The 14,995-nt window shown below is 50.9% G+C and overlaps 1 protein-coding gene and 1 long non-coding RNA gene across 2 annotated transcripts in view; one reads left to right on the plus strand and one right to left on the minus strand.

Annotated features, from left to right (window-relative positions):
• Positions 1–133: 133 nt before the first annotated feature.
• Positions 134–1,600, minus strand: LOC145651281 (uncharacterized). Its single transcript, XR_014117135.1, has 3 exons — positions 1,383–1,600; positions 656–774; positions 134–294 (listed from the first exon to the last, which is right to left on the minus strand). It is a non-coding gene; the product is annotated as an uncharacterized LOC145651281 (long non-coding RNA).
• A 183-nt stretch (positions 1,601–1,783) lies between these two features.
• svild (supervillin d) overlaps positions 1,784–14,995 on the plus strand; it is a 34,946-nt gene continuing 21,734 nt past the window's right edge. The window contains exons 1-2 of the mRNA XM_035533468.2: positions 1,784–2,346; positions 12,025–12,502. Coding sequence (XP_035389361.1) covers positions 12,180–12,502 — 323 coding nt within the window. The 5' untranslated portion in view covers positions 1,784–2,346; positions 12,025–12,179. The remainder of the gene's footprint in view (positions 2,347–12,024; positions 12,503–14,995) is intronic.

The following is a 14,995-nucleotide window of genomic DNA, read 5'->3' on the forward strand; positions in this document are numbered from 1 at the left end:
ATTGCCAGTAATTACACATCATTAACCAAATATCTGTCTCAGTTGATTTCAGATAAGTCCACATAATTCCTCATGAACTGTTGCTTCTCTCATATATGCTAACATGCTGGGTTCTGCTTTACATTCATGAAGCTCTTCTGAATTCCCAACACAACAAGAGTAAAGGTCTTACTTTGAAATCACAGAGCCACTTCTTGTGGTCGTACACTGACTTGGTTGTGTTGATCCTCTGGATGGCCTGGTTTTCCACAGCAGTTTCCGCCTGGTTTTCCACTTGCCCTCTGTTGCAGAGCTCTGCATTCAGCCACAAAAGTCAACTCATGCACTTCACTAGAATGACCACCTTTATTGTTTCTCTACAGCATTTTAGCTGATGCTTTTTCCCAAAGTATCTTACAACTATGACTGGGTACAACTTGAGGTTCTTGCTTAGGGGCCCAGCAGTAGCCCAACTTGAGAGCGGTGAGGCTTGAACCAGCAACCTTCTGACTACAAGTCAAGCACCTTAACCACTGAGCTACCACTGCCCTTTCTGTCTATGTGCAACAATGGAGCCTTTGTAGTGCCCAAATGAGTTGAAACTCATATGACCATTCCAGCCCTGACCGTGCTTCATTCAGTGTGAACTCTGCATTGGCAGGCTGGACTGGGTGACCTGGGTTTGGGCTGGTAGTCATTCCAGTTATCCAGAGCTCCTTTTGCCATTATGTGGGCGATGGTGGAGTCCAGCTGTCTGTTGTCCCTCTCAATCTCCATCAGACATTCCTGCTCCACCTGAAGCACAGTGTTTTTCCACATCAAAGGAGAGAGAGAGAGAGAGAGAGAGAGAGAGAGAGAGAGAGAGAGAAACAATAGACAGTGTGTTTCTTGCTTGCCTGAATTTTTTTTTAATCTTCAATGGGCAATGAAGGTATGTTCTAAGAGCTTTATTGTCCACCATTGGATTGACTGCAGGAGGAACCACAAACAAATGAGTCATTTGTTAATAGCCTATCAGACTGGTTTGACTAAAATATACCTGTTCTCAACATATTATGTATAAATAATTTAGTTTGCTTGCCATTTCCCATTCTATCCATATGGTATTTGTAATTACCATTTGACGAATATCCCACATATTCCCTGATCGCACTGTACTGGCCAGCTGTCCCCAAAATGGCTGGTAATGCCAAATAATCAGCTTTGTTCATCTTGTAAACAGTGGTTTCGGAAAACGGGACGAGGAAACTATAGTGAAACAATCATTCGCTACAATTTCCAGGCAACAGTTCAGCGTCATCAGATAAACAACAATTTCGTTAAAAAAAAAAGCATATAACTGGAACGCTGTAACATTCTGCAGTTTTCCAGTTGAGAAATCATTCTCCTTTTTTAGACCTTACTGTAGAGCCTTGGTAGTTACTGTTGAGACTTGGCCATTACGATAGGCTTGGTCGTTTTTCTGCACGCTGTTTGGTCTAGTCACAGAACACTGGCAGATAGCAGGTGGCTCATAGCAGACAAACAAGACAATCAAATGAGTATATGTATTTGAAAATGTTTTTCCTATGAGCTCGGTACATGGTAATGGTAGTGAACTTTCAGTTTCCCTGCACGTAGTTTATGTGTAATACCCCAGTAATAACAGCAGATGGTGGACTAATACAAATGGTTCACATACATTGTTAGGGGTTCAGAGGGGCGCGCGTTCGTCTTTGTGTAATTACCTCTTAGCAGGAAAAAATTAACTAGCAAAAAAAAAAAAAAACATTAACCATGCAAATATAGCAGGACGCGAAAGGTGTCTGAAATGTAAATGTAAACAGGCATCCAGTGCGTCTCTCAAAAGCTTTTTAATCTGCACTCGATCATTCGAACTCAGTCGATGTCTTTTAACAAAGATAAATATAGAGATAAAGTGGACCGCCTCCCCAAGGCGGCGAGCTTGCCACATTTTCATCTTGGGATCCGCGACGAGCTTTTCACACTGCACGCGGCGTCGCGTGGCCTCCGAAGAACACGGAACAGAACTCTCGAGCACGGGAAGGGGCGGGAAAGCGACTGCCCTCCCCCCCCCGTTCTGCTGGGACGTGTCGCCGCTCCGCCGCGGCAAAGCTGAGAGTTGCGAGTACTGCGAGTGTTCCCGTGCGCCTGACACGCGAACCCAGCCGCACAGCAGTGCACGGGGCTCTAGCGCTGCACGGGAAGCCCGTCTCTCCGCGCACGCGTCCCCGGCGCGGACACTTTGCCGTTTGCACTTTGCACGTTTCACTTCGGCTTCGCAGTCCGGGGTCCGAGCGGGAAGAGTCGGCTCATCCAGGGAGTTTGGTGGGCCAACAGCTAGGTCCTGTGTGCAGTTGTAAACAGGTACGTCTACTCCACCCGACCTTTAAGTCCTGTTTGTCGTTTTTGTTCGTGATACTCTTGGAAAAGACAAACGTTCACACCGGATTGTTTTCTTTAATGTTAAGTTTACTTGGTGATTTGCATTGGCATGTCGGTGCTTGACCTCCCAGTTTCACTGGTTTTCTCACTGGTTTCGGATTCAGCTCGTTCACGTTGTCGGGATTTGTTCATGTCTTATCTGCACCATGTCAAAATGTCAGTTTGAGTGTGTTGAATTTGCTTACGCCTTCGTAAAACACAAGCCTCTGTCTCGCCTTGCTCTGTGAACAGCTGAGAAGTACAGGCGGATGATAGTATCATGGTAGTATGTCGTTGTATCAGTTGGGAAGAAAGAGTCTTTACTGGGTCTGCTGTTCTGAGTCTCAGCAAACAAGGCTGTGGGAAAGTGTTTGGAGAGGCACCTGTGAAAACAAACCCATCACAAGTGCAACCTAACCGAATCGTCACCAGATCTCACTGCAAACAGCACCACAAAGCTGACATTAGTGTGGGTGAACTGAGCTCTTCGCTGTCCTTCTGAAATCAAATCCTTTTTTTCTCACGGAAGGCTTCGTAAATACTGTGCCAAGAAAAAAAAACAATAAAAGACCAAAAATATTTTATTTAGACTAATAACTTTTCCCTGAAGGCATCTTTGCAACTGGGTGTGTGCATGTGATCTGTCAGATGTGGGTGGTGGTAGTTTGTGTGTGTGTGTATCAGACCAGAGTGTGACAGTGTGCATGGCATGTCCTAGGTCTCTCAGGTCCACAGGGACTTCCTCGCCACCGCATTGTAAAGCAGTACAACCTCTTTTCAGACTTAAATGCCTCATGACATTCGGTCTCAAAATTCCACCAAACTGGAGTGTCTCGCCAAGGCTGCTGTGAGAGGCGGACATCTCGCCTGTGCTGACAGGGATCTGATTTTTATGACCTTGAGTTGGGATGTTACTGGCAGGACTCAGCTGAACTGCATCCCTGGTTGAGCAATGAAGGTAAAGAATGCTGATGGTACGGCAGATAGATCCCGAAAAGTACACGCACATTGGTGTGTGTGTGTGTGTGTGTGTTTGTGTGATTGTATAAAGACTGCCTTTTAGGCATTCTTCTAAATGCAGAAGGAGCTCAGACAAGCCCCGGCAGAGACACGCGGTGCCCTAAGCCTGTATAGTTTTTCCTGCTGCCTTGTTTATTTGAATGTGTAGGAAGAGGGGCCACAGCAGGCTCTTTATTGGTGGGTGTCTCAGGTAGTTGTGTTAACCTGGGTGAAGCTTTGCCAGTCAGAGAATGTGTTACCAGTGAGGTGAGAGTGTGTGTGTGTGTGTGTGTGTGTGTGTGTGGGGGGGGGGGGGGGGGGGGGGGGGGGGCGTTTCTCCGTTAACACAGACGGGAGGCGTTTAAAAATACCTACCTTTCACGCTTGCGTCGCAGGTGTTTTAGCTCACAGAGGAGATTTCAGGCAAGTTTCCCCACCCTGGTTATAAATGAATCTTTCCGGAAAGCCCCGGAAATATCTTGCGTTTGCTTGTGTCTGGTCCAAAGCGCTTTTTGCTTCTGATGCACCTTCCTGCAGCTCCACACATTCTCTACGGTCCCTATAGAATGTTTCTGGAGGTTTCCAGGTTTTGCCGTGTCTCAGAGAACGCCTCCACGGTAAATCCAATCTTTACACCTTGTTCGCCACAAGGAGCATCGTGTAACGTGAACCCGACCAGCGTTCTGCACGCAGAGAGGTCAGATTTCACTCCCTTCGCTCTGTGAATGTTAGACAAGGAGCGGTGTGTGATCTCGACTTGAGTATCGAGCTCACCTATTCACCCTCCCTAGCCTTTACTCCTGCGCGGTGACAGTCACGGCGGCTTGGCCAGGAAGCACCGCGCCGTAAATATTTACTCCGAGGGGCATGATAGGCTGCGGTGTGGGGAGTCTGAGACCGTTTTCCACACACGCTGAAGCACTTACAGGCCTGGTGAGTATTACGTACGCGGGGGTTTTATGGAGCGTAAGCACGGCGAGGCGGTTAATGCTGCTGGGTGCTCATCGGTGTTCCGCCTGTCCTGTGGTGTCCTGTCTGCACGGCTAGTCATTTTAGAAGAGGCTCCAATGTTGCAGAGCTGCGCGGTAACATCCGTACAGTAATTTCCCACAGTTGTTTACCAACACTTCCCTTTCCAGTTCGTTGCGCCAAATACGAGAAGTCTGCCACACATGAATTTGAAATCTGCCCGTGTTGTTATCACATTGTCCCAGCTGCTCAGCTTCTGTTTTTCATCTGGTTTCCTCTGCTGTTAACGTATCAGAAGCAGCTCCTAATAAACGAGGCTGCTTGTTTTTGGGATCATCCAGGTCTAGTTCTTCTGTTTGGCCCCTGGGCAGTGCAGATGGTACTCAGCCTCTTCACTGTGTTGACAGAGTGGGAGTAGGTGGACAGACACAGAGCACCAGTTAAGCCACTAATGCTTGGCAGTGTTTACTGGTGCATCACTCCAGTAGCTCAGCTGCTGGGGTTCCCACTTCTGGACTTTCTCACTTCCACTCTCTTGCACACTCCGCTATGATGGTTTTTTTTTAACCGTTGCAGGCCTGTTAGGCTTTAACATTCTTGGCTCAGACTTTTCTCCTTTTCGCCCACCACACCCTTTACTCTCTCTCCCTCTCTCTCTCTCTTTCTCTCTCTCTCTCTCTCTCAGCCCCCCCACCTTGCTTAGTTAAACTCCAATCTTCCAGATGGTGTCGGGTCTCAGGACACCCATCCATGCCAACAGAGCCCTGCTCCACCCTCCCTCACACCCTCCCTCACACCCTTCCTCTGTCTCCCCTCTCCGGACTGTTTTGAAGTGGTTCCAGTTTTTCCGCCTCGAGTAAATTAAGTCTCAGCCTCGAGTCAGCTGGGATCGCCATCATTGAAAACTAATGAACTGGAATGCTTGGAGCTGTGCAACACAGTCCAGGCCGGAGCATGCCGGCCATCAAAGGGTGCATGCGTGCGGGCGTGCGCGTGCGTGTGCATGCGTGCGTGCATGCGTGTGTGTGTGTGTGTGTGTGTGTGTGTGTGTGTGTTGCTGCATCGGTGCAGGCTGAGATTAGAGTTAAACCCAGGCCCGTTATCTCACCCCCTCTCCTCTGGTAGCTTGTCAGTTCCCATTACAGCAGTGCAGCATGTTTGAACCCAGGACCCACAGCGAAATCAAAAGATAAGAAGAATAGATTGGTTCCAGAGAGGACTGCACAAAGCCCCACCACGCCAGCCCCTTCACCGTGGCCCCATCGCTCTGCCAGGGCATTTTAAAGTTTAAATGTCCAAGTCTGGCCCTCGTGGGCGGGGCTGGTTGGCGTGTGGCGGATCCTGGGGGCTGATAGGGCGGTCTCTGCCCCGCCCTTCCTGCCTGTGGGATCTCGGGGCGGCGGGCGGCGGGGGGCTCTGTGTTGCGTGGGTGTGTTTACTCAGGCTTTCATTACAGACTCTGGCGCAAGAGCAGATTGGCGGTTTTGCAATGCCGGGTTTAACTTCCTGCTCTTACCAGCGGGTACCTGTTCTCGTAGCATTTATGACACTGACCACATGGAGGCTTGTGTAGTACTGGGGCGGGAAACAGTGTTTTGTTTTTTTATTTGTCCAGTGAATTGGGATGCCGCTCTTATGTGGTCAGGAAGTCAAGCACAGAAGGCCAATCCAGGAACACATTTCCCCTTCTTTCTCCCTCCCTCTCTCTCTCTCTCTCTCTCTCTCTCTCTCTCTCCCTCCCTCTCTCTCTCTCCCTCTCTCTCTCTCTCTCTCCCTCCCTCTCTCTCTCTCCCTCCCTCTCTCTCTCTCTCTCTCTCTCTCTCTCTGCTGAAACATTCTCGCTGTGTCACTGGTGCCTGTCCGCTGAGAGACGCGGCAGAACCGGCCTTGCTGTGTAACACGGCCAGGAATCACGAGGCATTCCTCGCTGAACTCAGCACTGCAGTGTGGGAGATGATGTAACTCAGAACGCATTAGTAATCCCCACTCGGAATGGGAGTGCCAGGAAATGCTCTGCACGGTGCCCTGCGAAGAGGCTTACAGGGGCTGTTAGTGTGTTAGTGTTAGTGCGCTAGCGTGCATGTGTGTTAGTCTGTTGTGTGAGCAAAATTCACAACTTAGTATCTGAGACTAGACCCATGCAGGCCGGTCGCTTCCATTGCCCCCCAACTCAGCTCAACTCATGTCCCATGCAGCCCTCTCTGTCTGTGGCTGTTATGAACCACTAATGTCTAACGGTCGCTCACACAGGCAGACATGACTCATCCGCAGGCGCAGAGCGCCTACAGCTCTTAAACCCACTGCTTGTCAAAGTTGCATTTCATGTGACCCCATTTTAGTGCAGTGAAAACACCCACCTGCATGTGCCGGGAGTGTGGGGTGTAGTGAGTGTTGGGTATAGTGAGTGTGGCGTATAGTGAGTGAGGTGTAGTAAGTGTGGGGTGTAGTGAGCATGGCGTCAGTCAGACCCTGATGAAGTATGTAGAACCTTAGCTCCCCCTGGCTGGTCTCAGACACACACACACACACACACACACACACACACGTTGTGTTCCAGTGTACCAGTACTGTGTTGTCTGAACGGAGGCTGTGTGTGTAGGAGACTCCTGTTCCTATGTGATGTAGGACGGGTAAGTGTGTGTGTGCTGTTTTTAGGTGCTGTCTGACATGTAATGCTGGATCTCTCCCTCTCCACTTCTTGTCTGTCTTCTCATCTCCCGTATTGTACGGAGCACCTTTTCTTATGGGCGGCCCCTGTGTGTGCCAGAGAAGACAGACTTCACAAACGCCTCAGGTCCTCTGTCAACAATACATCAGCTGGGTGCTGACATATGTATCTCTCTCTCTCTCTCTCTCTCTCTCTCTCTCTCTCTCTCTCTCTCTCTCTCTCACACACACACACACACACTGTCTCTCTCTAACACACATACACAGTCTCTCTCTCTCTCTCTCTCTCTCTCACTCACACACACACACTGTCTCTCTCTAACACACATACACAGTCTCTCTCTCACTCACTCACTCACTCACTCACTCACTCACTCACACACACACACACACACACTGTCTCTCTCTAACACATACACAGTCTCTCTCTCTATCTCTCTCTCTCTCACACACACACTGTCTCTCTCTAACACACATATACAGTCTCTCTCTCTCTCTCTGTCTCTCTCTAACACACATACACAGTCTCTCTAACACACACAGTCTCTCTCTCTCTCACACTCTCACTCTCTCACTCACTCACTCACTCACTCACTCACTCACTCACACACACACTCTCTCTATCACACATACACAGTCTCTCTCTCTCTCTCTCTCTCTCTCTCTCTCTCTCTCTCTCACACACACACTGTCTCTCTCTAACACACATACACAGTCTCTCTCTCTCTCTCTCTCTCTCTCTCTCTCTCTCACACACGCACTGTCTCTCTCTAACACACATACACAGTCTCTCTCTCTTTCTCTTTCTCTCACACACACACACTGTCTCTCTAACACACATACACAGTCTCTCTCTCTCTCTCTCTCACTCACACACACTGTCTCTCTATCACACATACACAGTCTCTCTCTCTCTCTCTCTCTCTCACACACACACACACTGTCTCTCTCTAACACACATACACAGTCTCTCTCTCTCTCTCTCTTTCTCTCTCTCTCACACACACACACACACACACACACACACACACTGTCTCTCTCTAACACACATACACAGTCTCTCTCTCTCTCTCTCTCTCTCTCTCTCTCTCACACACACACACACACTGTCTCTCTCTAACACACATACACAGTCTCTCTCTCTCTCTCTCTCTCTCTCTCTCTCTCTCTCTCTCACATACTGTCTCTTTCTAACACACATACACAGTCTCTCTCTCTCTCTCTCTCTCTCTCTCTCTCTCTCTCTCTCTCTGTCTCTCTCTAACACACATACACAGTCTCTCTGTCTCTCTCTCCACCCAGGTACATTTCTATCTGTGGCTGTCCCCCTCTGTGCGTCTGTGTGTGCTGCAGGGCTCCTCCTTTGCTGTGTACATGGCTGTAGTTCCCTCTTTATGAGGTGTCTTTTGTCTACCTTGCTTTATTTCCGTCTCATGCGTTAATTGCAGGCTGGGGTTCTCATTCTCAAAGGCCCTCTGGCAGTTTTTTTATGTGCTGTTGCTGATGGAATCTGGTGCAGTTGAAACCACTTTGCATGGCCGGCTGGTTGTTTATGGGACTGTGGTGTTGTTTGTTTACGGCGCTACAGGTGTTATTTATGGGCCCATGATGGTTGCACGTTTACAGGGCTACAGGGGTTATTTACAGGTTGCGGTGGTTGTTTACAGGGTTATAGAGGTTGTTTGTTTATGGGGTTATGGAGGTGGTTTGTTTTGAGGGCTATGGGGGTTATTTATGGGACTATAGGTGTTGTTTGTTCATGCGTTATGGAAGTTGTTTGTTTAGAGTTATTGCAGGGACATATTTGCATGATGTTAGTAGTTTGGTGAGACTGATATATGCAACTGAAATCCCAGCACCAGGATGTTAGATGACAGCTTATTTTTGTATGCTAAGTAAAGTATCATTTTAAATTTGCACTCACACAAACACAAAATCGCACAGTGTAATGTGGTCATTTTCATTTTGTTGTCAAACGTGGTCTTCTGGTGTGATTTATAAGGAGTGCGCGTCTGTCCCTGGGCACTCCATGACCGTGGTGAGACAAATGGGGTTGATCTCATAGCTGCTGCTGTTAGGTTTTCCGCCCTCCCCCATCCTGGCTGGAGAGGGCACGGCAGCCTGGCTCCGACCGCCGTCTGGAGGGAACCCCCCCTCCCCCGCGTCTGCTCAGCCGCGTGCGACCAGACGAAGCGGGGCCGCGTCGGGATTTCTGCGGCCGGAGCGTTTGACTGCGCTGAGCTGGGAGGGTGGTGCCCTGCCGTGTGAGTTGCCCAACCGACCGAACCTTTCACGGCCTCATCTGGCCGTACATGGTGTTAGTGGGCGCCGGCTAGTTCTCATTTATGAGGTCCTATGGATAGGAGAATAATGACAGTAAAAGCAATGCCTGTTTGTTGCCGGTAGTTTGGATAGCTGTAGTTTGGATGTCATTTAGCTAACTGTAGTTTAGGTAGCTGTAGTTTGGATAGCTGTAGTTTAGATAGCTGTAGTTTGGATAGCTGTAGTTTGGATGTCATTTAGATAACTGTAGTTTAGGTTGCTGTAGTTTGGATAGATGTAATTTGGATAGCTGTAGTTTGGATAGATGTAGTTTTGGATAGCTGTAGTTTAGTTATCTGTAGTTTGGATAGATGTAGTTTAGCTAACTGTAGTTTAGATAGATGCCATTTAGCTAACTAGTTTAGGCAGCTGTAGTTTGGATAGATGTAGTTTAGCTAACTAGTTTGGATAGCTGTAGTTTGGATAGATGTGGTTTAGCTAACTGTAGTTTAGCTAACTGGATAGCTGTAGTTTGGATAGATGTAGTTTAGCTAACTGTAGTTTGGATAGCTGTATTTTGGATAGATGTGGTTGAGAGAGGACGACCTGCCCGAAATACTTAAATAGTGCGTCACCTCTGACACGAACACGCGTGTGTCTGACAGGACGCTGGGCTCATAAAGCCCTGCGGTTCAGCGCACGGCAACCCGCTAACTCCCCACTTTTACACACACTGAATGATGTTTATATGGGCTGGCTGCTACTTATCACACTGGGTGGCCTCTGGATTCAGTAGGAAAGCAAGCCTCACACGCACGTGCTTGCGTGCGTGCATGCGTGTGTGTGTGTGTGTGTGTGTGTGTGTGTGTGGCCAGTGTCTAGAGGCAGAAACTGAGATTTTTCGGTAGTCCAGTGGCACCCTCGGGCCGGCTATATTTTGCCATGACAATGAGCTGTGCTAACTCACAACACCCCACAAGGACGAAATACAGTCAACTGGGAAAAAAGCATCCGTAGAAAAGACTTGGCAATCTGCCCTGTGATGTGCAACAAATCCAAAAATCCTGAGAACTTGATCTTTTAGCTATTGTAGGGAATGTCTTCAGGGAATGCCTTCAGGAAAAGCACCCGGCTGATTTCCGTAAGCGCGAGGATGTGAATGGGTACAGCACACTCTCAGGATGTGACACAGTTGGCCGTCACTGAGGCAGAGCTTCCTGTCTCTGCCTGCAGCCTCCCCTCTCTAAGACGGGGTCAGGGGTCAGAGGTCAGGGACACCCTAGAGCCCAAAGCACTGCCCGGTCAGTGTATTTACACGAGTTACTGCTGTCTCTGGAGCAGCAGAGAGGGAAAGTGCTTGCAGTTAATCATGGCAGGCCACTTGTCCTTGACGAAAAGCCCAGGAATGGCTGAGCTCACGGATCATGCAGCGTGGAACTCCTTTCTTTGGCTCTCCAGGTACTGAAAGCTTTTCAGGCCGCCCCAGGCCTTCCCTATCACTAGAGAGATTACTCTGTTATGTAAAGAGATATGCCCCACGGCTTTGCAGATGACTCATGCCTCCGATTTCCTCTCCTTGTTCGGAAAAAAACAAGATACATTTCCAAATGAGGAATGTTGTTTTTTTTTTTCTTTCTTGTAGCTGCTCTGTTTTCAGCCTTTATAGGTAATGGCAGAAGGCACACAGTGGACTCTGAGGAGGGTTTAGAGCTGTGTGTCTAATCATAACTCCAGCATGGCCACGAGGACCCCTGAGGGTCTCCTGGGATTGGCTCCGCGAGGTCATGTGGCCACTCTTGTTTTGGGTCTGTTTGGGGCCTTCTGCAGATCTGCATTTGTGACGCTATGCTTTCCTGCTTTGTCATACCTGGGGGGACTTCAGTTAGCTCCGCCCACCACTCCTCATGAACATACCATAACGTGAAGATAATGCCGATTCTCAGGCCCGGAGGCGTCTCATGACGCTCTGGCGGTCGTGCCCGTGCCCTTGGCTGACCGTCTCAGCGTCGCTCTGACCCACGGCACCTCCTTTTGCTCCGCCCTGCTGCCTCCTCACTCTCTCTCGCTCTCTCTCTCTCTCTCTCTCTCTCTCTCTCCTCTCCCCTGCTTCTGTTTCTCGCGGACGTCTCACACTTTCTCCCTGGCCGCGCTGCCTCACTTTCATCTCTCCACTCCCACTCTTTTGCTGGGTCAGCAGGAGCGGGGGTCCCAGATGAGGCCCGTTAACCTGTGCCCTCTGCGGCAGGAATCCAGCAGGGCGGAGCTGTCCCTCCCCGCTCCGTACCCGGCGCACTTCCAGACCCCAGCACTCCGTGCTCCTCCGCGACACACAGGGGTTAGCCGTACCTCACGTCCGGCGGGCACGTCTGGACGTACACGGACATGCGGCCATGGGGCGGAGCTGGCTGAGGGCGGAAGACAGACGTATCTCTAGCGTGCGCAGTGCCGGTGCTTCCCGTTGATGCTTAATAGGAGAGTCAGTAGGAGAGAGTCTGGGCTGTGATGGTAAATGAGAAGCTGGGATTAGTAGGACAGGTGTCGCGAGGCCTGCTGAAGAGTGGGTATGTGCGCTCGTGTGCGCTTCACAAAGCTCTCGTTTCCTAAACAGTGCGAGCAGATGGCTCAGTCTAGTCAGCAGTGTCAGGAAAGTGGCTGTTACGCTAATCAGAGAACAAACTTTGTGACCTCTGCTAATGCCAGGTGTTTTCCCTTCTCTCTCCACAGTGAGATGATTTGAGCGGGAGGCGTCATCCGCAGGGAAATAACCTGGAAATTCCGCGCCGTTCTGCGGTTTTCGGAGCGGCGGGCCGGGCCGAGCGGATTCCTGTGCTGCATTTGAGCCGAACGGGCCGGTAGCTGCCACGTCAGGCTGAGAGGCGATGGATGGTTTGGAGGCGCTGCCGGGCTCGGCGACCGAGTCCAAGGCGGAGCGCATCGCCCGCTACAAGGCCGAGAGACGGCGGGAGTTGGCAGAGCGCTATGCCAACCTGGAGGACCCCTCTTCCAAGTACGCCCGGAGAGAGAGACACCAGGCCAACCCAGAGATGCAGGTGCCCAAGCCCGACAAGGCTGCCAAATCCAGCGCCGAGTCCAGCGCTGCGCCCGGCGAAAAGGAAGCACAGAGCAGAGTGGATGGGAAGGAAGAGGCAGCTGCCGCTCCGGTCTCCGCGGACGACCGGGCGGCGAGCGAGTCGAGGCACTGGTGAGCTCCGAGACATCAGCCACACTTTCCCCTTTGTGAGCCGCGCAGTTGCGACGCCTGAGCTGTTGGCAGAAGCTGCAAAGGTAGTGATGCTTGAGACCTTGGCGGGTCTAAGCAAACGCTTGCAGGGTTCTCACGGTTCCTCAGGGCTCCTCGAGGGTTCTCGTGGGTTCTCAGGGGCTCTGAGGGCTGCTTGCAGTTTCTCGCAGAGTTCTGGGAGCGCCACGAGCTGCACGAGTGCGAGCGCGTCCCATGCAGGGACATGCGAGAGACAGAATGACGCTCCTCTCCTCTCTCCCGGTCCCGCGGGGCAGCTAGCCTGGCCGTCTCCCCGTCACACGGCCCTGCTCTTTCTGAGATCCGCCTGACACGCAAGGAGCCGTCTGTACGTTGATGCTTCCAAGCACCGTAATCCGCTCACCTACACCCCTTCCTGTCTCTGTGTCCATAACCCTCTGATGTCCTCGCTTGTAATTAAAAGTGACGCGAGCAGAGCGTAGGCTGAAAAACAGAGGTGTCAGATTCATGGCTCGGGATGGTTCCCAGGTGCCGCGGGCACGACGAGGTAATCAGAGAGTCCTCTGTTTGGCACTGCCCGTCCTGCCGCCAGAGACGTCATGGGTCGTGACTGTGCAGGAAGACGGAGGCTCCGGTGTCAGGCTGGCAGCCCAGTTGGTTGGTGTTGCTCCATCTGAATCACGTTTGGGAGGTGCCCAGCAGTTGGAGCCGTCAGCCATCATGGAAGTCCAGCCCTGCAGGCGGCTTAACAGGGTTCACGGGGGAAATGCCGAGGGAGAGCTGGGTGTAGTTAGTTAGTGGCTGAGCCTGTAAGGTTGACCTTTGCCCTCGTTGACTCTGAGGTAACCATCCAGGGCAGAGGGTCTGGTAGCTCAGTTGCTCAAGTTGTGTTCAGTCAGAATTGAAAATCGCTTTGGATAAAAGCGTCAGCTAAATGCCAGAAATGTAAATGTAAATATAAATTTTGCACAAAGCAAATGAAACTCGATTTCTCATCCACTTTATTCTAGATGAAAGGAACTAGTCTGAACTGCCAGGAAAATTCTCTGCCTCACAAAAGGAATGTAACATTATAAAATATTAATAAAACTACATTTTTAAAAAACAGTCCACTTTATGGTGGACTGGGAGACCAGTACCTTAAACTAAGGTATGAGGTGTTTCTGAAAAAACACAGAAATCCTGTTAGTCAGTGTGTGCAGCGACGGTGCTCAGTGCCGAGTGGGGGTTCCTTTGTAATGAGCACGGATATGAAGAGAGATTCATAATCTAAGCGTGGTGGAGAAACAGCAGTGCTTAGCTGAGCCTTTCTCCCCTCCAATGCAGACACCTTCCCAAGCACCGCCCACGCCCAGCCCAGCACACCACTTATCTTTTTCATTCTCGTAACTTTTTCACTCTTCTTGTTGGGTCTTGTCAGCTCGTAGCGTAGCGAAAGGGGCACAGCTGCACCGAAAAAGGTCTGAGCTCCCGCCCGCACGTTAGAGAAACTCCGCAGTGCCGGCATGAGAAGGGCACCGCGGGGCGTGGCCCACAAGGGAACGTGGCGGTGGGCGTTGGCATTTTTCCCAGCCTGTGCAAAACTGGCTCAACTCCTGACTGGCTTTTACCCAACCCCACCTCCCCGGTCCTGAAAATGACACTGAAAATCACACACACACATACACACACACATGCAGCCCACCTGCGGCTAATTCCAGCCCTCCAAGTACAGACGGCATACCTTGGCCTGATGAGCACTGGTGAACCCTCTCTCTGTGAGACTCGGCCAGTTCCCTACAGGAAACACATTACCAGTCCGCCAGCCAGAAAGCCTGGAAACTGCCATGCATATTTTTAGTCTGTTTATTTGACGCTTTGTGGCCAGTCTTGTTTGTGTGTTGGGTTTGTGCTGTAGTCAAAGGTGGAGCTTCCTGTATGTTCACTGCTGATGCCGTTGTACTTCCTGTTGTGCATGGTGGCAAAAAACGGCAGAAATCTCTTCAGGGTATTGTGCCAAACCACGGTCACGTGGCCCGTCTGCCCCCTGATGTGGCAGACGTTTTCCAGGGTTTATTGCCCAAGACTGCATTGGGGCCTGCGTTCGTCCCTCGATTCGTCCCTGCGTTCGTCCCTCCGATCGTCCCTGCGTTGGGCCCTGCGTTCGTCCCTCGATTCGTCCCTGCGTTCGGCCCTGCGTTCGTCCCTCCGTTCGTCCCTGAGTTCGGCCCTGCGTTGGGCCCTGTGTTGGGCCCTGTGTTCATCCTTGTGTTTGTCCCTGCGTTGGGCCCTGCGTTCGGCTCTGCGTTCGTCCCTGCATTTGGCCCTGTGTTGGGCCCTGCGTTCGTTCCTGCGTTCATCCCTGCATTCATCCCTGTGTTCGTCCCTCCGTTTGTCCTTGTGTTGGGCCCTGCGTTCGTCCCTGCGTTCGGCCCTGCATTGGGCCCTGCGTTCGGCCCAGTATTTGGCCCTGCATTGGGCCCTGCGATGGGCCCT

The sequence above is a fragment of the Electrophorus electricus genome, chromosome 15 (genome assembly GCF_041902795.1).
Source record: "Electrophorus electricus isolate QZ-2024a chromosome 15, ASM4190279v1, whole genome shotgun sequence".
NCBI lineage: Eukaryota > Metazoa > Chordata > Actinopteri > Gymnotiformes > Gymnotidae > Electrophorus > Electrophorus electricus.